The 26,262-nt window shown below is 44.1% G+C and overlaps 1 protein-coding gene across 1 annotated transcript in view; it reads right to left on the bottom strand.

Annotated features, from left to right (window-relative positions):
• Positions 1 to 25,733, bottom strand: part of LOC311133539 (A-type voltage-gated potassium channel KCND3-like) — a gene marked incomplete at both ends in the record, with an annotated part of 140,990 nt that extends 115,257 nt beyond the window's left edge. Inside the window, one exon of the mRNA XM_084167044.1 lies at positions 24,631 to 25,733. Coding sequence (XP_084023170.1) covers positions 24,631 to 25,733 — 1,103 coding nt within the window. The remainder of the gene's footprint in view (positions 1 to 24,630) is intronic.
• Between the last annotated feature and the right edge of the window lie 529 nt (positions 25,734 to 26,262).

The following is a 26,262-nucleotide window of genomic DNA, read 5'->3' as shown; positions in this document are numbered from 1 at the left end:
CATAGACTGCTTATGAGGTAAAGAAATAAAACAAATGTGAATATCTGAATACATTATTTTGCTGAACTATCCTATTACATTTAAAGAGTTACTACTGTTAAAGGCCCAGTACAGTTGCCACCAAACAAAGCCATATGTGGATATAGTCTGCAGTTAAAAGACTGAATCACTGAAAGCATTTAAAGGTTATACATGTATCATTTCTACCTCAATCACATATCAGTAGTAATGAAGGAATAAAAATCTATTAGAGAAAAACTGTCTGGTCCGGCCAGCTGTTGTGTGTAGGCTAAATCTCCCTGTTTTATGATTAGGTTGACAACATTAGCAAAATATTCACATTACAAGCCTTCCTCAATTCCTTGCAACAGTTGTTTTACAACAGCTTTTGTGAATAAAATGTTTAAAATATTTCCTTTAACATCCTGTGTGGTATGCTTATTATTTTACCATTGACGTGTTCTAGGCTATTTTGAGACCTTAAGGATCATCAGGTACTGCTCGAATGTTTACCAATAGCATGTCCATCTTTTTGTGAGAAATTACACTGGTCACTCAAAACATTTATAAAGTATAAACAGCCCACACTTTAGATGAGGCCACACAAAAATACTTAACTAATTATTAGTAAATGGTTTATAAGGACCTATATTATGAATGGATTAATTATTAATAAATTATGAATAAACTATTTACTAATCCATTATAAATGTTTTATTACCTGGAGTTATTATAAAGTGCTACCTTAAATTGTTATGAATATCCATTATATTAATGATGAAAGTCGTTTTTTGTTCTTGTTGTTTTTTAGCACCTGCCCCCTAAAAGGTCTGTGCACAGCCCTGTGTCTCCATGACGACCCCTCAGTCCAGCCGACCGAGAGACTCCGCCAGTGTGACTTATTGCTAACGAGGTAGCTGGGACGCTGCAGTCTAAACACACAGAGCCATAGACGACAGACACTGGCTCTTTTAAGATCAACATGAGTTATTGGAACAGTAAACAGTTTATCTTAGGGAGTTATCTAGGAAAAAAAGTTTATTTGTGTCAATCTTTCCCTGTCTGTTATTCTCCAGTGAAACTAGGACTCCTCAGTGATACAGTAGCCTGTGCTATAAGCTGATAGGGGGTAAGTAGGTGCTGTGGAAGGTTTTTAATGAAAGAGATCTGTCTATTTTCATCCCTTAAATGGACACCCCTGGTGAGCTTGTGGTCCTGTCGAAAATGCTGTTTTATCTAATTTAGTTCTATCAGTCCAACTGATTCATCATTCTGGGATCAACTATATATAAAGCGGTTTGAAGCTCTCAAGTAACCTCATAAAAAGGATGTCAAGGATATTCCAGGATAAGAAGACTGAATGCCGCTGAGGAAGAGAGAGATATTTCAAGATATGACAGGAACAGAAACGTCCACAGGATCAACAGGTAGCTGCTCATCTATCAAGAGCCGCAGAGACAAGAATAAAATAAAAACTATTTCCCAACAAACAAATCAAACACACCAAAGTGTTACTCCTTTGAAAATACTTCCTGAACATAAACAATACACACTAACAATGTCTGAAAAGAAACATTCCTACACAGTGCTCACTTCAGCTAGCCATTAGCTGCGAGGCATCTAATGAGCTGGCTCATGCCTGTGAAAACAAATTCACAGTAATGCTGAAAAGCCAGCTACTACCGGCCAGCTTGCTTCTCTCGTTTAGTACACCTAACGTTCACTCATTTTCATTGGCTAAACTGACCGGCTACACCTCATGGTGCTATGGTCAAAAGAGACTCAAGACCAGGGAAACAACGCTATTCACGCGGTTGTCTTCAGCTAACGTGGTACTTGCAAGATAAGCTTTTAGCCAACTAGGTGAACACTAGCTAGTTAACACCAAAAGCCTCCCCCCAGAGTATTATGGACCCTGCAATGGGAAACTAACATGCTCATGCAGCTCTCGAACCAGTCCTAAGAGTGTTGTAAGGTTTTACCGGCCTGTGTTAAGTCTAAGCCATGCTGCTAGTCCTCACGGCTAACCCCAGCTAGCTAACCAGTCTGGATATTGCTAGCTTAGCTCTTGTATTTGGTTCACCTAGCATTGAGTGCTTTGTGCTTACTAACTGAGCCAGCCCGACTATGCGGTGATGCAGTCCACGAGACGACTTGAAACAGCCTAGCTAACGCGACAAGGTTGGCTGTATCAGTGCTAGCTTGGCTCTCTGGCATAGTTCACATAACATTCAGCTTACTTACCCAAGTGCCCTCCAAGTTAAAGATCTCCCCTCTGCACCTTTTGAGGTTCAAACCAAGGCTGGACCAGTAAATGTCAGTCGCCAACAAGCACTGTCTCCACTCCATGCCTAACAGCACTGTGCCTTTCAGAAATACATCACTCTCTGTCCCCTTGAGACCAGGGGCACAGGGCCGTGTTATTTCGATAAAAGTGGTTCTCTTTGAAGATAGAAATAGAATGAATAGAGCACACACAATCGTCTATACTTTTCCAACATATCTGACAGTCGTATTTGATCTATTTATTTATTTTTATTTCACCTTTATTTAACCAGGTAAACCAGTTGAGAACAAGTTCTCATTTACAACTGCGACCTGGCCAAGATAAAGCAAAGCAGTGCGATAAAAACAACAACACAGAGTTACATATGGGGTAAACAAAACATAAAGTCAAAAAATACAACAGAAAATATATATACAGTGTGTGTGAATGTAGTAAGTTATGGATGTAAGGCAATAAATAGGCCATAGTGCAAAATAGTTACAATTTAGTATAACACTGGAATGATAGATGTGATCTACACAATACATTTCTATCTGAACATCCTGTAAATGTCCATTCTCCTGAATGTCCATTGCCCCAGGTGTACATTATCAAACCAAAAAACCAACAATACTTTGTACAGATAAATATAAATAAGTTGTGACGGTCATATACTGACTCTTTCAACATGCCAATGTTGCTATTGTAATAATCACAAAGTTACTACATACAGTGGGGAGAACAAGCATTTGATACACTGCCGATTTTGCAGGTTTACCTACTTACAAAGCATGTAGAGGTCTGTAATTTTTTTCATAGGTACACTTCAACTGTGAGAGACGGAATCTAAAACAAAAATCCAGAAAATCACATTTGTATGATTTTTAAGTAATTAATTTGCATTTTATTGCATGACATAAGTATTTGATCACCTACCAACCAGTAAGAATTCCAGCTCTCACAGACCTGTTAGTTTTTCTTTAAGAAGCCCTCCTGTTCTCCACTCATTACCTGTATTAACTGCACCTGTTTGAACTCGTTACCTGTATAAAATACACCTGTCCACACACTCAATCAAACAGACTCCTACCTCTCCACAATGGCCAAGACCAGAGAGCTGTGTAAGGACATCAGGGATAAAATTGTAGACCTGCACAAGGCTGGGATGGGCTACAGGACAATAGGCAAGCATCTTGGTGAGAAGGCAACAACTGTTGGCGCAATTATTAGAAAATGGACGAAGTTCAAGATGACGGTCAATCACCCTTGGTCTGGGGCTCCATTCAAGATCTCACCTCGTGGGGCATAAATGATCATGAGGAAGGTGAGGGATCAGCCCAGAACTACACGGCAGGACCTGGTCAATGACCTGAAGAGAGCTGGGACCACAGTCTCAAAGAAACCATTACTAACACACTACGCCGTCATGGATAAAAATCATGCAGCGCACGCAAGGTCACCCTGCTCAAGCCAGCGCATGTCCAGGCCCATCTGAAGTTTGCCAATGACCATCTGGATGATCCAGAGGAGGAATGGGAGAAGGTCATGTGGTCTGATGAGACAAAAATTGAGCTTTTTGGTCTAAACTCCACTCGCCGTGTTTGGAGGAAGAAGAAGGATGAGTACAACCCCAAGAACACCATCCCAACCGTGAAGCATGGAGGTGGAAACATCATTCTTTGGGGATGCTTTTCTGCAAAGGGGACAGGACGACTGCACCGTATTGAGGGGAGGATGGATGGGGTCATGTATCGCGAGATCTTGGCCAACAACCTCCTTCCCTCAGTAAGATTATTGAAGATGGATTGTGGCTGGGTCTTCCAGCATGACAACGACCCGAAACACACAGCCAGGGCAACTAAGGAGTGGCTCCGTAAGAAGCATCTCAAGGTCCTGGAGTGGCCTAGCCAGTCTCCAGACCTGAACCCAATAGAAAATCTTTGGAGGGAGCTGAAAGTCTGTATTGCCCAGCGACAGCCCCGAAACCTGAAGGATCTGGAGAAGGTCTGTATGGAGGAGTGGGCCAAAATCCCTGCTGCAGTGTGTGCAAACCTGGTCAAGACCTACAGGAAACGTATGATCTCTGTAAAAGCAAACAAAGGTTTCTGTACCAAATATTAAGTTCTGCTTTTCTGATGTATCAAATACTTATGTCATGCAATAAAATGCAAATTAATTACTTAAAAATCATACAATGTGATTTTCTGGATTTTTGTTTTAGATTCCGTCTCTCACAGTTGAAGTGTACCTATGATAAAAAATTACAGACCTCTACATGCTTTGTAAGTAGGAAAACCTGCAAAATCGGCAGTGTATCAAATACTTGTTCTCCCCACTGTATGTATAAGAACTTGATGTCAAGTGTTACTGTATTACCTTATGTCTCACTCATTATTAACATATATTTGTTATTCATTTTGAAGAGATTCCATATCCCCCTCTATTTAATTCTAGGCTATAGGCTATATTAAGATTCATATCTAAGAACCCTCCAAACCATGTGCTTATGATCATCATATATTTAGACTAATTCAACTAACTGTTGTAGTTTTTGGTTCTTCATCATATATATATATTTTTTTTAAGTATAACTTGCATATATTCAAATACTTTCAAATATTACTTGGATTCAAAATACTTTCAAAAATGATTTGTTTTTCTGAGACCTTTATTTGAAAATCAATGAAAATAGTTGCCTTTTAGTTCAAACTCTATATAAACTATATTCAACTACCTCAAGTATTTGAAAAGTTGGTATTTTCAAATAAACTGAAAAATACAACTATTTTCTGCCCAGGTCTGGACACCATGACTCAATACTTGAACACACAAATGGGTTTCATCCTTAAATCAGCCACAATTCTGTCACGATCGTCTTGGAAAGGAGTAGACCAAAGCGCAGCGTGTTGCACGAACATGATGCTTTATTTAATTAAAGCGAAACACGAAACAACAAAACAAATAACGATTCGTGAAGTCCACAGTGACAATGACTGACAAGGAACAAAAACCCACAAACACAAGGTGAAAACAGACAGTTTAAATATGGCTCCCAATCAGAGACAACAGCTGACACTCGTTACCTCTAATTGGGAGTCACTCAAACAAAGAAATACAACAACCTAGAACAACCCAACCAAGAAACAGAACACAAAGAAACGAACACACCCTGGCTCAACATACAGAGTCCCGGAGCCAGAGCGTGACAGTACCCCCCCCCTAAAGGCGCGGACTGCGACCGCGCCTCAATAAGGGCTAAACAAGGGAGGGCTGGGCGGGCATACCTCCTCGGCGGCGGTTCTGGCCCCGGCCTTGCCCACCACCCTCCAAACAACCCCCCATAGCGCCCCTGGTCCGGTCTGACCCCGCTGGCTGGATCTGGACTGGACAATGACGGAGCGGATTGCTTACGCTCCGTTGTGGAGCAGCTGACCGGTCTTACCAGGCTGACGACTCGCACCCCGGGCTTGGTGCGAGTAGCAGGAACGGGCTGAACCAGGCTGACGACTCGCACCCCTGGCTTGGTGCGAGTGGCAGGAACGGGCTGGACCAGGCTGACGACTCGCACCCCTGGCTTGGTGCGAGTGGCAGGAACGGGCTGGACCAGGCTGACGACGCACACCGTAGGCTTGGTGCGTGGAGCAGGGACAGGCCGGACAGGGCTGGCGACGCACACCGTAGACTTGGTGCGTGGAGCAGGAACAGGCCGGGCAGGGCTGTCGACGCACACCGTAGACTTGGTGCGTGGAGCAGGAACAGGCCGGGCTGGGCTGGCGACGCACACCGTAGGTTTGGCGCGTGGAGCAGGAACAGGCCGGGCAGGGCTGTCGACGCACACCGTAGACTTGGTGCGTGGAGCAGGAACAGGCCGGGCAGGGCTGTCGACGCACACCGTAGACTTGGTGCGTGGAGCAGGAACAGGCCGGGCTGGGCTGGCTACGCACACCGTAGGTTTGGCGTGTGGAGCAGGAACAGGCCGGGCAGGGCTGGTGACGCACACCGTAGACTTGGTGCGTGGAGCAGGAACAGGCCGGGCTGGGCTGGCGACGCACACCGTAGGCTTGGTGCGTGGAGCAGGAACAGGCCGGGCTGGGCTGGCGACGCACACCGTAGGTTTGGTGCGTGGAGCAGGGACAGGCCGAACTGGGCTATGGAGACGGATAGGAGACCTGGAGTGAAGAGCTGCCACAACCCGTCCTGGCTGAATGCCTACCTTCACACACTCTGTGTGAGGCATCAGCACAGGACGTACAGGGCTGTGTACCCGTACTGGCATAACAGCACGTGATACTGGTGCAGGATATCCGGGACCGAGGAGAGGCACTGGAGGCCCCGAGCGCTGAGCCGGCACACTCCGTCCTGGCTGCATGCCCACCTTCGCACAACACGTGCGGGGTGCTCGCACAGGACGTACCGGACTATGCCGGACCGCTCGTGGCACAGTGCGCAGCTCCGCATACCGCGGAACCTGCCCAGTCTCATGCTGCCATGCCTGAGTACGGGGAGTTGGCTCTGCTCTCCATCCAGGCTCCGCCAACCTGCCTTCTGGCCCCCAAAACCCGGTGGCCTTCTCTCCTCTTCTCCTATTTCGCCCTGTGGCAGCCTCCTGCTGCCCAGTCGCCCATGCCGTGTGCCCCCCCCTAAAAAATTATTGGGGGTGCCTCTCGTCCGTCCGACGATGGCACTGCTGACGCCGCTGCTCCTCTCCTGCCTGGGTCTCCCCCTTCATAGCCCTCCGGTACCGGACGGCCTCCTCCTCGGTAATCTGCCCCCAACCGAGGAGGACATCCACCAGAGTCACCTCCTGCGTGTGTTCCTGGACACGCTGCTTGGTCGTTGTATGGTGGGTTTTTCTGTCACGATCGTCTTGGAAAGGAGTAGACCAAAGCGCAGCGTGTTGCACGAACATGATGCTTTATTTAATTAAAGCGAAACACGAAACAACAAAACAATAACGATTCGTGAAGTCCACAGTGACAATGACTGACAAGGAACAAAAACCCACAAACACAAGGTGAAAACAGACAGTTTAAATATGGCTCCCAATCAGAGACAACGAGCCAACAGCTGACACTCGTTACCTCTGATTGGGAGTCACTCAAACAAAGAAATACAACAACCTAGAACAACCCAACCAAGAAACAGAACACAAAGAAACGAACACACCCTGGCTCAACATACAGATTCCCGGAGCCAGAGCGTGACAAATTCCCTACTAGATTCTCTGCTGGTTATGAGTGTATGCAAAGTGTTTCCTGGGGTGGTTGTCCATGGCAACACTTTTGACATTGAGGGAATCTGCTCAGCTGATGGGAGCACAGAGATGAGAGAGGGATATTTGTCTCCAGTACTGCTGGAAATGGGCAGATGAGGTTTCAGACAATCTCATGGACATTCCACATGCTGAATGGATCCCATACCAAGGTCATGTAACTTATTGGGTTGAGTGGAAAAAGTCAGTTCTAAAACAGAATTGCAAGTCTATTATAAGGAACAGGCAAATGGCAAGCAATGTCTGTCTCTTTTCCATTGCTGCTTTTATAGAAATGAGATTAGGCTTTTTTGAGGAAGGCTTTGTGTCATTGCATCAAAAACTACATTTCCATAAGGTAATGTGATGGGCCTCAGTGTGACATAATTGTTTTGTGTCGACCATCTCCGTTCAAACTTTGATTGAATTTACCCACCTGAGTAAGTAGATTGTGATTAAGCAAAATAATTGCCAGCGGTTTAAGGCACTGCATCTCAGTGCTTGAGGCGTGACTACAGACCCCCTGGTTCGATTCCAGGCTGTATCACAACCGGCCGTGATTGGGAGTCCCATAGGGTGGCGCACAATTGGCCCAGCGTTGTCCGGGTTTGGCCGGTGTAGGCCGTCATTGTAAATAAGAATTGGTTTTTAACGGACTTGCCTAGTTAAATAAAGGTACAAAATTAAAACAAATAAAATAAATGTCAGGTTGCCGTCTGTGCCCCAGGTTTTCATCAATCACGCTCGCCAGATGAGCGGCCATCTAGTATAACTGTCACGCCCTGGCTCTGGGGACACTGTTATGTTGAGCCAGGGTGTGTAATTCTATGTTTATATTTCTATGTTGGCCTGAGTGACTCCCAATCAGAGGCAACGAGTGTCAGCTGGTTGTCTCTGATTGGGAGCCATATTTAACTGTCTGTCTTTCACTTTGTGTTTGTGGTTTCTTGTTCGTATTTTGGTTAGTGTATGACCATTGACTATCACGTCGTCCTTTTGTTGTTTTGATCGTGTGATCATCAAATTAAATAAATATGTTCACATTCAACGCTGCGCCTTGGTCCTTTTCCTTAGACGATCGTGACAGAAGAAACCACCAAGATGTGACCAAGCAGCGTGTCCAGGAGCCATCGCCAGGGAGATCCCTAACAGATCTCCTTCGCCTCCTCGACTGGGTCAAGCCGAGTGAGGAAGAGAAGGGCTTGACGTTGTGGCAGGAGGGCGAAAGGCTGGCGAGGGACATGGAGACCTGGTCCATGGGTAGGAGAAACGCCCAGAAAACTTTTAGGGGGGGGCTAACGCCGTGGACGACGGGCCAGCAGGAGACCGCGGCAGAGCGGCCCAGCGGATTGGCAGAGGAGGCCGCCAGGTTACGGGGGCCACTGGTCGAAGAGGGGGTGGAAGATATAGAGGCACGGCGAGAGGTACTGGCGTGTGTTGCCAGTCCGGTCCGGCCTGTTCCTGATCCCCACGTAGGGCCAGTGGTGTGTGTTCCCAGTACGGTCCGGCCTGTTCCTGCCACTCGCACCAAGTCTACGGTGCGCATCGCCAGCTCGGCCCGGCCCATTCCTGCTCTCCGCACCAAGTCTGTGGTGCGCGTCGCCAGCCCAGTCCGGCCCATTCCTGCTCCCCGCACCAAGTCTGTGGTGCGTTTCGTCAGCCCTGTCCGGCCCGTTCCTGCTCTCCGCACCAAGTCTGTGGTGCGCGTCGCCAGCCCAGTCCGGCCCATCCAAGCTCCCCGCACCAAGTCAGTGGTGCGCTTCTCCGCTCCTGCTCCCCACACCAAGCCAGTGGTGTGCGTCGTCAGTCCGGCACGGCCCGTGCCTGTTCCACCGGTGGCGGGTCCGGCACCGGTCAGGTGCTGCGTCACGCCGGAGCTAGAGCAATCCGCTCCACCAGTGGCTCCACCAGTGTTCAGTTCAGCTCTGGTCAGCAGGGCCAGACCGGACCAGGGGTACTTTGGGGGGTTAGAGAAGGAGTGGGGGTCATGTCCGGAGCCGGATCCGCCGCCTAGGCGGAGTGCCCACCCGGTCCCTCCCCTGTTGTGTTTGGTTGGGGGGGGTACTGTCACGCCCTGGCTCTGGGGACACTGTTATGTTGAGCCAGGGTGTGTAATTCTATGTTTATATTTCTATGTTGGCCTGAGTGACTCCCAATCAGAGGCAACGAGTGTCAGCTGGTTGTCTCTGATTGGGAGCCATATTTAACTGTCTGTCTTTCACTTTGTTTGTGGTTTCTTGTTCGTATTTTGGTTAGTGTATGACCATTGACTATCACGTCGTCCTTTTGTTGTTTTGATCGTGTGATCATCAAATTAAATAAATATGTTCACATTCAACGCTGCGCCTTGGTCCTTTTCCTTAGACGATCGTGACAATAACAGCCAACTAGTTAAGACTGAAAGCATCAACGCTTCAGGCAGCATAAGATGACAGTGACACCTGTGTCCTCCTCAACAGCAATGAATATTTATATTAACATATTATTTGGTCCCACAGCAGCAAGTGCCACTAAGATATGATTTTATACAAAGAAGATGTAGTCTAAGAAATTCCTTCTTCAGGCTCCCTGAAGTAGTCATGAGAATGGATGGAGCCCGGCCAATCTACCTTGTCAAACGATACCTTTTACTTGGGTGAGTGAAAATGTAAAAGAAATTGAGCTTTCATGATTTCATATACAAAATTGGACATACCTTCATGTGTCTGACTTTCATAGCTTTCTAATGCAAGACTTAAACCATATTTTTCAATATTCCACATTACAAAGAATATAGAAGAGCATACCCAGTAATGAGCCAGTCTGTTGTGGGCTACGGTAACAAACGTAGATAGAGAAATATCAACATGGATGAAAAATCTAAGTGATGGGAGCTAGGGCGGCAGTGGTTAAGAGCGTTGTGCCAGTAACCGAAAGGTCGCTGGTTCTAATCCCTGAGCCGACTAGGTGAAAAATCTGTCGATGTGCCCTTGAGCAAGGCACTTAGCCCTAATTGCTCCTGTAAGTCGCTCTGGATAAGAGCGTCTGCTAAATGACTAAAAATGTAAATGTAAAGCTAAAAGTCTCCTTGTCTGTTGTGTGGAGATTGATCTAATCAGCACAGAGATCCTGCCAGACACCCATTAGCCATGCAGCACTAGCTAGCAGTATTGTTACAGTGTCTTCACAGGACTGTGTCGTGATGAACAAAGCCAACAAGCAGTATCTTCTGGAGGAATAACTCGCCTGAGAAACTAGAGAGCCTCAGAGACACAAGGGTCATACTGGAAATATCTATATCATTGGCATATACATTAACAACGCTGTTAATTCAATGTACTGTGGAGAATATTGAGATGGCAGATTGAGGCTTCATGTGGCCTGGAAGGTAGGAACCTGTCTATGTGATGTAAATACTGATCTTCATGTTTTCTCTGCTTTCTCAGTTTCTCTCAGTGCATGTTTGATGGAATACTAGCCTCAGTCCACTTTCACCATCTCAACTACTTGTTGTTAGGAAGCAACCTGAAATGTAGCTGCCAGCACTTATCCAATAAGTTTGTAAACACTTGAATTGCAATAGCTATGGATCCTAATATACCACAAGACATATCCTAAACAACATAATCAACTAATTCTAATAGTCAAAATCTCCAGTGCCAACTGACAGATGGCAGATATTATGGTCTTTGTCTACTCTAGAAAAATCTATCAATTGATTGGCCAAGAACACTAGTCTGATCCAATCAGAAAGGCCATTACTGTTCACATATCTTAATGCTTGACCATGAATGGTCAAATGACAACGAGCCACATCATCATCTCCATTTTGCCATTTAAAAAAAACTCACCTTATTTGAATGATAGAGGAAAAAAACAATACATTTTACATATGCAAAATTCTACATATAAATTGATATTTTACAGCAACTCAGCTGATGACTTCACTCTCTGGCTGCATTTATGATGGTAGTGGAAGGCCATAAGCTCACCATAAATAAACATGCCGGCAGCATATAACAACATCAGGTAGGCATATGCACCAGAGGCAGAGGTAAACACATAAACAAGGCTGAGCAGAGAAGCAATAAGTAATTGCACACACTACAATCACCTATCCATGTAATGTACCCTTGGGATGGATGAGAACAGTTTTGGAACTGTATTAAAAAGCTTGTAAATGGATTTATGAATATACATAATGCATTACACTGATACAGTTCAATCTACAGGGGGGAAATTAAAATTGCCTTAGTGCATAGCAGTGCATATTTGTTCTCTTCAAAGATGAGTTTTGGTTTATCGGGGTGTGCTGTGTTGATTAGGAATTTGACACAGCTTTATCGTGGCCAGTTGTAAATGAGAACTTGTTCTCAACTGGCTTACCTGGTTAAATAAAGGTTAAATAAATAAATAAAATATATAAATCAATCTGAGAGTGAAATCATAACTTTAAAAATGCTCACAAAACTTGCACAAATTGCATAAAGATGTGCACAAATATGTGTGTTGTGCATGTGTTTCTCAAATGAGGATTTGGCCCTGAGAGATGGAAAGAGACCCAATAGTTTTCAGTCCTTTTCATTACCACTTTACATTGATAGATCTCACTAACAGTTATCACCCCTGCTATAAACAACAAAACATCTAGTTTATTTTAGTTTACCTGACAACAATTTTTTTATGAAACCTGAAGGTTCCTTCAGGCTAGCTCCCTAGCTCAGTCCGTATGCTTCTCCATACTGTAGCAGACGGGAGGTTACCAGGTTTCTACCTTCTCTGTACCTGGGCTGACCCCTGCCAGCTGTTAGGAAAGATAAGACTCCAACTGAAAATAGTCTGCCTGTTTTGGGGAAAGCGTGCAATTCAAGGTGCTTGATGCTATAACATCAACATATTGAGGGGAAAAAGCCAGGGTTGGGCTCAATTCAATTTCAACTCCAGGAAGTTCTTCATGAATTGAACAGTCCACTCAAAAAAATAATGGATGATTTCAATTGATAAATTGAATATCAGTTCATTGGATTTCAATTTATCTTGCTGAACTGACTGAATGGGAATATAATTGATCCCCATCTGGCTGTTTACAGTACAGTTAACTCCCTCCTTCATCCCAGTCTCTGGCATGACCTCTGCCTATTTCACCAAGCCAATGTAAATGTAAATGTAAACAAGCATCTACAGTGAGAGCACATCTGATCTTACATTCATTCAAACGAAGAGGTGTAATGGGTTCGCACTCAAAAATGTTGCATAAAGCTTACTTAATTATTCAATGTTTAAAATGTTTTACTGCATCAGGGATAGCGTACACAGACATTTCGGCTTTACCATGTTCAACCTGCAGATCGATGTGCCTCACAGAGTGGAGTCTAACATTCGCAACGGCAGATATACTTTTGAGGAGATGGAAACGTTGCCCATTCATTCTCACTGAAGGTTTGCACATCCATCGGTCTCTGGCCCAACTCTGCATGAAACGCAAAGCAAGCCCTCATTACCTCCAGCTGCAATCTGAATACATTAACCCTGTCTCGTCTCTCACAGACTCATGGCTTAGGATCAGACACTGTAAACGGATGGAGGAGGTAGCTATGGAGGCCAACCTGCTGGTGCTTTTACCATGGCATGTACAGTGGCATGTTGGTACCACAGGTATGGTACCTTTGTGAAGTACATCAATGCATATGAACTGTATTACCTATAAGCTGACTATGGTCAATATGTATTTTGTGACCATAGAATTCTATATTATGTTGACGTTCCAAATATGAAAATGTCCTGGCATGTTAATAGAAATTGCTGACCTCTTCTTTGGCCGCCTGACAGCATGGTGACGGAGGGGATGGCAGGTGTGTGTGTGTGTGTGTGTGTATGTGTGTGTGTATGTGTGTATGGTAAGGTCTATAAGGCCTAGGTCCATTGCGCCAAGCCTGAGTGAGGAGACAGTGAAGAGCAGCAGGCTACAGGTCGTTAAAGATTCCAGACAGACACGGCTATCGTCGGGAAGTATAATTATTTTAAAATTAGTTTAAGGTGCTAAATGAACCTCCGACTGAGCTAAATTAAATTCCACAGCTACCATTAGAATGGTCCCCATTAAAGAGCCCTGTGTTGGGAAATTGGCTCCAAGTTTCTTGGCCAGATAAAGAGGATATTTTTTATTTCCTACTAGGCTTGCTCATTCTGATCCGCAAGGCTGTAGGGCAGCAAAACACACCATTAATTCCATTTGAAGGCAGGTTGCCATTGAGGATCATTTAGCTTTGTCCCATCCCCCTGATGATCAGGGTGAAACTTCTTCCTTGTGCTTATAAAACAATGTGTTTCATCTAGCTATTGATACACTGAATTATTTACCAATAGCGTTCAAGAAGACATGAAAGAAATAAAGCCATTCACAGATTGCCTTTGACCAATCCACACCTTCCGCCTTCTATTTCCACTCACTCATTCCCTTTGATTCCACTTCATTCATGCCCTAGCCATGTTGGCTTTCATCATAACTAACCATGAGATTATTGGTTTTCTTTCCTCACCCCTGGCTAAAGGCTGTCACGTTTACTCAGCTCAGTGTCTCAGTGCCATGGGGATCAATGGTCCAAAAAGGCAATTAACTTCATTTGCATAAACAAAACATCTATGAGTGACGTAGAACCCAGTCTGGGAGCCAGACAGACGCAGCATGCCACCCGTCTCTGGTGGAAGACGACACTATATATATATTTTTGGTGTAATTTTACCCCCTTTTTCGTGATATCCAATTGCAATCTAATTACGATCTTGTCTCATCGCTGCAACTCCCCAACGGGCTCAGGAGAGGCGAAGGTTGAGTCATGAGTCATCTGAAACATGACCCGCCAAGCCGTGCTGCTTCTTAACACCTGCTCGCTTAACCCGGAAGCCAGCTGCACCAATGTGTCGGAGGAAACACCGTTCAACTGACAACCGAAGTCAGCCTGCAGGCGCCCGGCCGGCCACAAGGAGACGCTAGAGCGCGATGAGCCAAGTAAAGCCACCCGGCCAAACCTAACCCGGACGACACTGGGCCAATTGTGCACCGCCCTATGGGACTCCCGGTCACGGCTGGTTGTGACACAGCCTGGGACCGCTGCGCCACTCGGGAGGCGACGCTCTTTATTGTTGAAGGTACACACTGGGTGTTACTGAGACTTGGTAGGGAAAAACACAGAGGTGAGAAAGTGTGTGTGTGTTGATAAAATAATATATTGATAAAAGTCACCTTGTCAAAACAAAACGTCATGCCAGGGTAAGCCAACACGAAACACAGCCCTTACTTTAAGTGTTCCTAAAATTCATTATGGGAAAAATGAATAGTGGAAAAACGATTGGAACCATTTCCCTGTTTGACCACTAGGTTTTATGGGTATTATGACACCTCCACTGTGGGGCTCTATTACCATCAAGTGGGATCTGGCTACGAGGATCGCAGATTCTGTTTTAACCCTATCCCAAACCTTAAACCTTACCTTAACCAGTCGGAATGAATGCCTAAACTTAACTGTCAAAATATTAAGTTTATCCTCCCCCTGGACAAACGTTGAGTACTGAAGTGAGACGTGATACCTTGTTGCTTTAAATGTCTCAGAAAGACGCTCAACACAGGAGAGAGGGCTAAACGTCTCTCTGAAGCAGATTATATATAGCCATTGATTAAGGCAGATGGGAACATGACCTACATGCATAACAACATTCCTCTCACTTCTGCTGCTCTGCCACAGGTTCAGGACTTTACAACTGGGAGAATCAGACTAATTATAACACCAGAGTCAGTGTAGTTCACAGCACACCTCATTATTAATATAGCACTCATTATTAGGTTATTGTTTTGGGGAGTCAATGACACAACCCAGTGAACCTCTTGTCCCTGGCCTGCCTGTGCCTCGTCATCTGTGCTCAGGTAAAACGATTGCTCCCCACTCCCCTCGATTGCATTTCTAAACAGATATCACCCTGTTGATGGGCCCAAAAAAGCCACACTCCCCCCTGGGAACCACTTGGGGTTGGGAGAGAGGGGGAAAGATAAGAGAAAGGGCTTCCTCCATCCCCATCAATATTTTGGGTCCAGTCCCGCTGCTGCTGCTGGCTGCCAATGGCTGGGAATCTATCTATCAGGCAGGCAGATGGGAGCTGCTCTTGCTGGGATTCAATTGAGATCCTTTTATCAGCCACCTGAGGTTGATTTAACAGCCCTGTTCCTCTGTAGCCGAGGTGTGATTATACAGCCTTACCTTCCCTCACATCATTCCCCATCACACCCCCTGTACACCCCATTACCCAGAGCAGGCTGCGCTGTCTTCTCTCTGACAGGGACGGAGGAGGTGGGCAGTCAGCTACAGAGAACAGATCAAATGGGTTACATGGATGTAGGTGGACAGGCGTATTCCTGAATATGGATGATCTGAGATGGAGGGTGGACAGTCTGTCCTTGGAGGGGTTTGAGATTCTGAAGAAGGTTAAATACAGTGCATTCGGAAAGTATTCAGACCCCTTGACTTTTTCCAAATTGTGTTACATTAGAGCCTTATTCTAAAATTGATTAAATTAAATGTTTTCCTCATCAATCTACACACAATACCCCATAATGACAAAGTGAAAAAAGGTTTTGAGACATTTTTGCAAATGTATTAAAAATAAAAAACTGAAATACCTTATTTACATAAGTATTCAGACCCTTTGCTATGAGACTCGAAATTGAGCTCGGGTGCATCCTGTTTCCATTGATCATCCTTGAGATGTTTCTACAACTTGACTAGAGTTCACCTGTGGTAAATTCAATTGATTGGACATGATTTGGAAAGGCACACACCTGTCTATATAAGGTCCCACAGTTGACAGTGCATGTCAGAGCAAAAACCAAGCCATGAGGTCGAAGGAATTGTCCATAGAGCTCCGAGACAGGATAGTGTCGAGGCACAGATCTGGGGAAGGATACCAAAACATTTCTGCAGCATTGAAGGCCCCCAAGAACACAGTGGCCTCCATCATTCTTAAATGGAAGAAGTTTGGAACCACCAACACTCTTCCTAGAGCTGGCCACCCAGCCAAACTGAGCAATCGGGGGAGAAGGTCCTTGGTCAGGGAGGTGACCAAGAACCCAATGGTCACTGACAAAGCTCCAGACTTCCTCTATGGAGATGGGAGAACCTTCGAGAAGGACAACCATCTCTGCAGCACTCCACCAATCAGGCCTTTATAGTAGAGTGGCCAGACGGAAGCCAGGCCTCAGTAAAAGGCACATGACAGCCCGCTTGGAGTTTGCCAAAAGGCACCTAAAGAACTCTCAGTCCTTGAGAAACAAGATTCTCTGGTCTGATGAAACCAAGATTTAACTCTTTGGCCTGAATGCCAAGCGTCACGTCTGGAGAAAACCTGGCACCATCCCTACGGTGAAGCATGGTGGTGGCAGCATCATGTTGTGGGGATGTTTTTCAGTGGCAGGGACTGGGAGACTAGTCAGGATTGAGGGAAAGATGAACAGAGCAAAGTACAGAGATGAACAGAGCAAAGTACAGAGAGATCCTTGTTGAAAACCTGCTCAAGAGCACTCAGGACTTCAGACTTTGGCCGAAGGTTCACCTTTCAACAGGACAATGACCCTAAGCACACAGCCAAGACAACACAGGAGTGGCATCGGGACAAGTCTCTGAATGACCTTGAGTGTCCTTGAACCCGATCAAACATCTCTGGAGATACCTGATAATAGCTGTGCAGCGACGCTCCCCATCCAACCTGACAGAGCTCGAGAGGATCTGCAGAGAAGAATGGGAGAAACTCCCCAAATACAAGTGTGCATAGCTTGTAGCGTCATACCCAAGAAGACTTGAGGCTTAACGCTTTCTGAATGCACTGTATGTATTCTAACTTCTTCACAGTCTAGGAAACTGAACAGAGCAAAATGGAGAGCCAGACAGAGAAGAGATTGAACAGTCTTGTTACAAATTAATCATCCAGGATTATAGGCAAACACAATACAGTCTGGTTGGTAAATATGATATTCACACGTTGAAGTAAATCCCCCACTATGTCTTCCAATAATGGTGTCAGAGAGGGTATCAGTGACAGAAACGCTGTATGTTTTTGAAGAGATGTTACAGCTACTGTATTCTATGATAAAACACAATGCATTATTAACCAGACTGGGCTCTTTCTTACTCAGTGATGTATGGTTCCATTCCACCCTGTAGAACAGAGCTCTCCATCGTTGTCGTAGGAGTCAGGCTCCGCAATCTCTCTCTCTCTCGCTCTCTCTCTCTCTCTGTCTCTCTCTCTCTCTCTCTCTCTCTCTCTCTCTCTCTCTCTCTCTCTCTGTCTCTCTCTCTCTCACACACACTTACACTCACACACACACACACACACACACACACACACATATACACACACACACACACACACACACACACACACGCACACTCACACCACACAACACAACACAACACACACCACACAACACACATGTACGCACGCACACACACGCACGCACAAGTACACAACCAAATTGCTTCTTTAAAAGGCGAAGTTTTATTTTTTACAACCAAATTTCTATTTTTATGTAAATAGCATTTTATAAAACGGTTCAGAACACTTTTTTGTGATTTCACTTGTTTTTGATAAACACCTTATCCTTGTTGTGCAGTATGGGGGCCCTGAAAAAACATGAACAAACGCTCCAAAAACACCCAATATGTCCTTTTAGAAACGGCAAAGCTCTCAGTATAGTGATGCAGGTCTTTAGATGTTGTACACATGAAATTGTGCAATTCCAAACTTTATCCGCAACATTATAGACTCAAACTGTTTCCACATCCAGCTGTTCCATCCTCCGTGTACCCTGCTACTACAGGCCAAAATAAAGGAAACATCAACATAAAGTGTCTTAATAGGGCATTGGGCCACCACAAGCCACCAGAACAGCTTCAATGTGCCTTGGCATAGATTCTACATGTGTCTGGAACTTCTGGAAGCACCTGCTTTCAATATACTTTGTATCACTCATTAACTCCTTTACTTTGGAGCTACCTGTAGAATGGACGGCGAGGTATCGCTCGAGTCACAAAATTTTTTCATATAACGATGCGGATAAAGTTCGGAATGACACAATTTATTGACATTGGTAGTTTCATTGATATCCTTGCATCAACCCTGGATTTGATGAATAATGAAGATAAAATGTGTTTTCTATTGGGTAAAAGATAAATGTATTTAAAAGTGAGAACCACTCACTGACATCTGACTTTTTGAATACTTTATACTCCAGCTATCTGTAGCCCCTCATCTATAAGCCCCCAAGATTGACCAGTTCATCTGCCATCCTTATTGATAATATTTTTACAAATTATTTGAATAATGTTCCTAATACAGGTATACTTTAAACTGAAATTTCTGACCACTTTCCAATTTTCCACTTCTCTTTGGCAGCTGGAAATGAACAGATGGGAATGATTAGTATAATTAAATGTACAATATTTAAGAAAGGTAATTGTAGGAGCTTTAAGATGTTGATTGATGATATTTCATGGGACATTTTTTATAATCAGGCCGATGTGGAGTCTGCTTACCAGACTTTTCTTACATCTTTCAACTCTGTATTTGTCACGAGAATTTTGTTATCTCAATGGTTGAACTCAACTATCACTCAAGCTTTGAATAATTCCCAGAGGGTGTAAGGCTCTGGTTTAATAATAAATTAAACAAAGTCCCGTTCTGCGATAGGTCAGTCTTTTTATTCATGAGAGCTCTGGCACTAAAAACACACACAGGCTTTTTATATACCTTCACACAAAGGAACTTTGCTCCACCCACCTTTTGGCGGCCTGTGACTTTCCACAGTACAGAATGTTTCTTTCAGCAGTTTCTAGGTCCCTCTTACTATGGAATGTTTGTCTCCAACACTTTCTACCCATCTTCCCTGTTAGTGGTTTTATTGTCTTAACACAGTTTACACATTTATACAGTCTCAGAAGGGTTCTGAAAAATCCTCAGTTAATAAAAACAAGTTGTATAAAAAGTTTCTCACAAATCCCTCTTCCCTGAATTCTGCAAATTACAAAAACTATAAAACAAATTTACTCACCTACTTCGGATATCCCCCAAAATATATTTTACTAACAAATTCCAGAATCCTTAAATAATATAAAGTCAAAATCATCAATCAACTGTTGAATAAGAAAAACGCCTCTACAACTATCCCATCTCAATTTATTGTTAGAAATAAGACCTATAGTGATCCTGATGTTATTTCATGTGAATTTAATAACTTTTTTGTGAATGTGGGTTCCTCTCTGTCAAATAAAATTTAGAAAACTGATGGAAATCCCTTGGATTACATTAAGGTACATTTCCCTTCTCTGATTCAGTTTGATCCTCCTGATGAAATGGAGGTGATGGAGGTAATTAGTAACTTAAAGATATCAGCAGCAGGTCATGATGTGATTGGTGCCACTTTGGTGAAATCAGTGTCTTCCTCGATCACTGAGCCTCTAACGTATATTGTCACCAAATCTATGCAAACTGGTATTGTTCCTAAAGATTTGAAAGTTGCCAAAGTTATCCCCCTCTATAAATCTGGGGATCCAAGATCTTTAACAAATTATCGCCCCAATATCTGTACTACCATGTTTTATATCTGTACTACCATGTTTTATATCTGTACTACCATGTTTTATATCTGTACTACCATGTTTTATATCTGTACTACCATGTTTTATATCTGTACTACCGTGTTTTTCTAAAATCCTAGAAAAATGTGTGTATAAGAGAAAGTTGAAACATTTAAATCAACACTGTATTCTATATTCTATTCTACATCCAACAACACCTTTACTCAAACGGGCACCAGCATCATACATACACCCACTAGTCTATTGAAGAAGTGAGGAAGCTGTCTTCATGCATGCTTCAACTTCAAATTTAGCACAGTGCTGTTGGCATTTATCCATATTCCATTTTCCACCACACAGCAGAAAACATATCCAGGACACCCATTACAAACCGCCAAACAATAGCCTGTGGTATTACATTTGCAGTAACATAAAAAAAATACCACAATAACATAAGGGGAAGAAATAAAAAAGACAACAGTATCTCTACTTCCACAAAAGCCTTAATCTGAACACCTAAATGGGAAGATTTGCTGGTGACGTGTATGGGGGTAGACGGTTGCTTGGTTTGCACCCATGGTTCTTAACTGAAAAGACAGATGGGAAATAGGTGACCTCATCACCTGAGCATATGCCCCTTCAGCAGGTGAGAAAAGTGGCAGGCTTTAGAAACGCTGTGTCGGAACAAGATGGTTGAATGACTACTGAGTTTCCGTGGTGATCTATTCTGTAATACTGGGAAGCCTCACTTACTGTAAATTATAGAAGATTGTGTGCGTCAATTACCTTTCATTTCTTTAAAATTTGGAGGAGAGCAAATTATTTGTTAGACAGGCAACTCAAATACCATATATACAAAAAAGAGTTTAACCTTAAAGGGATACTTCGGATTTTGGCAAAAATAGTATGCTAGCAGATACCCATAGACTTCCAGTCATTGCGCTAACGCTAGTTAGCATTGGCTTGCGAAACTACCTCTAACTTCCTTCATACTGGACACAGAGACATAAAAATGGTATCCACAAGTTCCTCCAGAGTGGGATCTCTGCAACTTTTAGAGTTATGATCCAATTGTAAGCATTACCAATAGAGTAAATGGGAAAATTGACTCAAAATTGTTGCCCCCAGTTAGTGATTTGCAGGATAAGCAATGATACAAGTAAAATGAGGGATGTCATTGGCTACATTGCCAGTTACGCAAATATTTCTGTATAAAATGGACCATCATTTTTTAACTAGCAGAGATCCCACTCTGGAATGTTGATATGCCCGTAGAGTATATTATGTTCAACAATATAATGAAAAATGCGGCAAATAAAAGTTTTTATACAGTTGAAGTCTAATGTTTACATACACTTAGGTTGGAGTCATTAAAACTTGTTTTTCAACCACTCCACAAATTTCTTGTTAACAAACTATAGTTTTGGCAAGTCGGTTAGGACATCTACTTTGTGCTTGACACAAGTAATTTTTCCAACAATTCTTTACAGACAGATTATTTCACTTATAATTCACTGTATCACAATTCCAGTGGGTCAGAAGTTTACATACACTAAGTTGACTGTGCCTTTAAACAGCTTGGAAAATTTCAGAAAATGATGTCATGGCTTTAGAAGCTTTGGATAGGCTAATTGACATCATTTGAGTCAATTGGAGCTGTACCTGTGGATGTATTTCAAGGCCTACCTTCAAATTCAGTGTATCTTTGCTTGACATCATGGGAAAACGAAAATAAATCAGCCTCCACAAGACCTCCACAAGTCTGGTTCATCTTTGGGAGCAATTTCCAAATGCCTGAAGGTACCACATTCATCTGTACAAACAATAATACGTAAGTATAAACACCATGGGACCACGCAGCCGTCATACCGCTCAGGAAGGAGATGTGTTCTGTCTCCTAGAGATGAACGTACTTTGGTGCAAAAAGTGCAAATCAATCCCAGAACAACAGCAAAGGACCTTGTGAAGATGCTGGAGGAAACAGGTACGAAAGTATCTATATCTACAGTAAAACGAGTCCTATATCGACATAACCTGAAAGGCCGCTCAGCAAGGAAGAAGCCACTGCTCCAAAACCGCCATAAAAAAGACAGACTATGGTTTGCAACTGCACATGGGGACAAAGAGCATACTTTTTGGAGAAATGTCCTCTGGTCTGATTAAACAAAAATAGAACTGTTTGGCCATATTGACCTTCGTTATGTTTGGAGGAAAAAGGGGGTTGCTTGCAAGCCGAAGAACGGCATCCCAACCGTGAAGCACGGGGTGGCAGCATCATGCTGTGGGGGTGAATTGCTGCAGGAAGGACTGGTGCACTTCACAAAATAGATGGCATCATGAGGAAGGAAAATTATCTGGATATATTGAAGCAACATCTCAAGACATCAGTCAGGAAGTTAAAGCTTGGTCGCAAATCGGTCTTCCAAATGGACAATGACCCCAAGCATACTTCCAAAGTTGTGGCAAAATGGCTTAAGGACAACAAAGTCAAGGTATTGGACTGGCCATCACAAAGACCTGACCTCAATCCTATAGAAAATGTGTGGGCAGAACTGAAAAAAAGCGTGTGCGAGCAAGGAGGCCTACAAACCTGACTCAGTTACACAAGCTCTGTCAGGAGGAATGGGCCAAAATTCACCCAACTTATTGTGGGAAGCTTGTGGAAGGCTACCTGAAACATTTGACCCAAGTTAAACAATTTAAAGGCAATGCTACCAAATACTAATTGAGTGTATGTAAACTTCTGACCCACTGGGAATGTGATGAAATAAATAAAAGCTGAAATAAATCATTCTCTCTACTATTATTCTGAAATTTCACATTCTTAAACTAAAGTGGTGATCCTGACTGACCAAAGACAGGGAATTTTTACTAGGATTAAATGTCAGGAATTGTGAAAAACTGAATACTACATGTATTTGTCTAAGGTGTATGTAAACTTCCGACTTCAACTGTATGCTTTTATGTTTTTATGCTTTTAGATACAAATGTCAAGTATATGTCAACAATCCTTCCTACAAAGGACCATTCTATGGATAACATGTTTTGGGAAAATCAACAAATCTTGGTATATTTTTGTCCTGATTTCTTGAGGAATCACTCATGAAGCAACTGGTCGGTACTTAAGAGAACAGAACAGGAACAGGGCTGAACGGCTATTTCCACTGGCACTATTTCCTGGAGAGACTTCCTGGCTGCTTGGTTAAACAAGCATCAAGGTTACTGTATTAGTTGGCCAGTGAAGAATCAGACAGGCTTTAACAGCACCAGTCTACCAGGGAGACATTGGTTGTTAGAGGTCATTCTCGATGACTAACACAATGTGGAGATGGATTAAGAGAAGCCGGCAGAAACAGCCAAAGTGTAAATAGAAGGAAAATAGTTGTAAAAAATATTACATCTACATACTGTATGTACCTATAGATGGAACATTGAAAATAATGTACAGTTATTTTTTTAAATAACAAATTAAAACCAATAATTAATCCAGTAAGAAAAACAAAAACCATTTCACCGGCATTCAGGATCCCAATTGTTATTACAAGGATTTTTTTCTGGGATTATGTGTTCCAGATCATACCAGGATTACTGTGAGATTAAGGACATTTTTGAAATGACAATAGACACAAAACACTAGACGAAGACATAATAGGGACACACAAATCTCCTACTACCCTTGCAAAACATTCAGGCAAGCGCACACACATGCACGAATGCACGCAAGCACACAAGCACGTGCGTGCACATACACACACACACACACACACAAACACACTTTCCCAGGAGCTACTTCATTCAGCCAGCCTACAGTGAGGTAAACACTTTGTCATGAGAGTTTATACTAGTAGGTCAGGTAGGTACTGTAAATGTAGTGGTGGCTCTCCACCATTACTCAAACGGGCAGCAGAAGCAGCATCATACACCAACTAGTCTATTGAAGAAGTGAGGAAGCTGTCTTCATGCATGCTTCAACTTCAAATTTAGCACAGTGCTGTTGGCATTTATCCATATTCCATTTTCCACCACACAGCAGAAAACATATCCAGGACACCCATTACAAACCGCCAAACAATAGCCTGAGGTATTACATTTGCAGTACACCATAGGCAAGCATTTTGGCACCAAAAGCCATTTCATAAGACATTTGTTATTTGGATTCAACCTTGGATGGTTGACTTCTTTACATTTAGAATGCCAAAACTCCCAACATTAGTCAGTATTTGTGATTTGATGATGCCAAGTAAGTGAGAGCTCCTGATTTGAAGGTTACATTTGTGAACCCTCTTGAGATATCTTGGGGACAGCATGCATCATTCCAATGCAGAAGACACTTATTTTTATGAACCACACAAGTGGAGGGAGAGAACCAAAACTGTTGAGAGAATGAGAGGGAGAAAGAGCGAGAGAGAGAAAGAGATTGGGAGAAAGATAAAAAGCGAGGAAGAGAACACAAGCAAGAAAGAGAAAGAAAGTGAGACAGGGAGAGAGATAAAGAGGGAAATAGGAGGACTTACCCCAACGTGGTCATTGTAACAATGGTGTACCAGAAGGAGGCTGGAATGCTGGTGAACTTGGTCGACGACGACCCCTTTTCTGCGTAGAACATGACAGTGGCGAAGATGATGATGGCCATGGTGAGGGAGAAGAGGAGGAAGCCCAGCTCGGAGGCGCAGCTCTTCAGCGTGTACCCCAGGATCCTGAGGCCCTGCGAGTGGCGGGAGAACTTGAAGATGCGGAACACACGGAACACTCGAAGCGTGACGAAGGCCCCGCTCACGTCCTCGTTGTCTGTCATCACCAGGCCGATGTAGTAGGGAAAGATGGCCACCACATCGATGATGCTCATCACACTGCGCATAAATTGGTAGCGGCTGGGCGCGGCAAACAGTCTCATGAGGTACTCCACGGTGAAGATGAGGACGCAGGCTGTGTCCATGCAGAAGAAGGCGATGGTATAGCGCTCGCCACACGGCATGTCCTTCTGGGAAGGCGTGGCACCGCAAGGCACCGTCTCTATCACGTTGGTGAGGACTGAGATAGCGATGAAGAAGCCGGTGACGTAGTAGAACACCAGGGCCATGGTGGAGGTGTGAGGGTTCTCAAAGGCCCTCCACATGGTCTCTCTGTATGTCATGTTGGGCAGCTTGCAGTCCTTGTTGTCATCCTGGTCGTCCTGGAGACGCTCTGCATTCTCCCGCTTCCGGTCCTTGTACTCTTCGTAGCAGCAGTCGCCGATGATCTCCGGGATGATGCCGAAGAAGGTTAGCTCTTCGTCGTAGGCCGAGATGCACTCGTAGCGAGGATAGTGCAACTTGCCCGTCCGGTAGAAGTTGAGAATGCTGCGGAAGGAGTCTGGGTCCCGGTCGAAGAAATACTCCTTGGTCTCCTCATCGTAAAAAAACTGTTTCTCAGAGCTGCCCAGCAGGGTGTCTGGGTAGCGGTCCAGTGTGGTCCTCCAGGTCTGGAAGCGTCGTCCACTCACGTTCAGGATGATCAGCTCGTCATGTCTCTTTCTGTGGTCTCTAGGAGCGACAGGCATGGGGCAGTTGGCCACGGGCATCCAGCCAATAGCTGCTGCCCGGGCAAAGGGAAGCCATGCAGCCACTCCTGCCGCCATGGCGACTCACTCTGGCTTCCGGCTTGCCTTAAAATTATCTGCCATCTTGAGCAGAGAAACAGACAAAACACACAATCAGTAACAACTCATTTCCATGATAAGGTGGTTGCATGGTACAGTGCCTTCAGAAATTATTCACACCCCTTGACTTTTTCCACATTTTAGTCATTTAGCAGACGCTCTTATCCAGAACGACTTACAGTTAGCACATACATTATTTTATCGAACCCACAACCCTGGCATTGCAAACACCATGCTCTACCAACTGAGCTACATCCCCTGCCGGCCATTGCCTCCCCTACCCTGGGCCAATTGTGCACCGCCCCATGGGTCTCCCGGTCGCGGCCGGCTACGACAGAGCCTGGATTCGAACCAGGATCTCTAGTGGCACAGCTAGCACTGCGATGCAGTGCCTTAGACCACTGCGCCACTCGGGAGACTATTTTTTTGTGTTACAGCCTGTTGTGTTACAGCACACAGTACCCCATAATGTCAAAATGGAATATTGTTTTTCTAATTTTTTACAAAT

Source organism: Coregonus lavaretus (assembly GCF_964263955.1).
Source record: "Coregonus lavaretus genome assembly, chromosome: 8".
Lineage (NCBI taxonomy): Eukaryota > Metazoa > Chordata > Actinopteri > Salmoniformes > Salmonidae > Coregonus > Coregonus lavaretus.
Note: the sequence above shows the minus strand (reverse complement) of the source record. Positions and strands in the feature narration are given on the sequence as shown.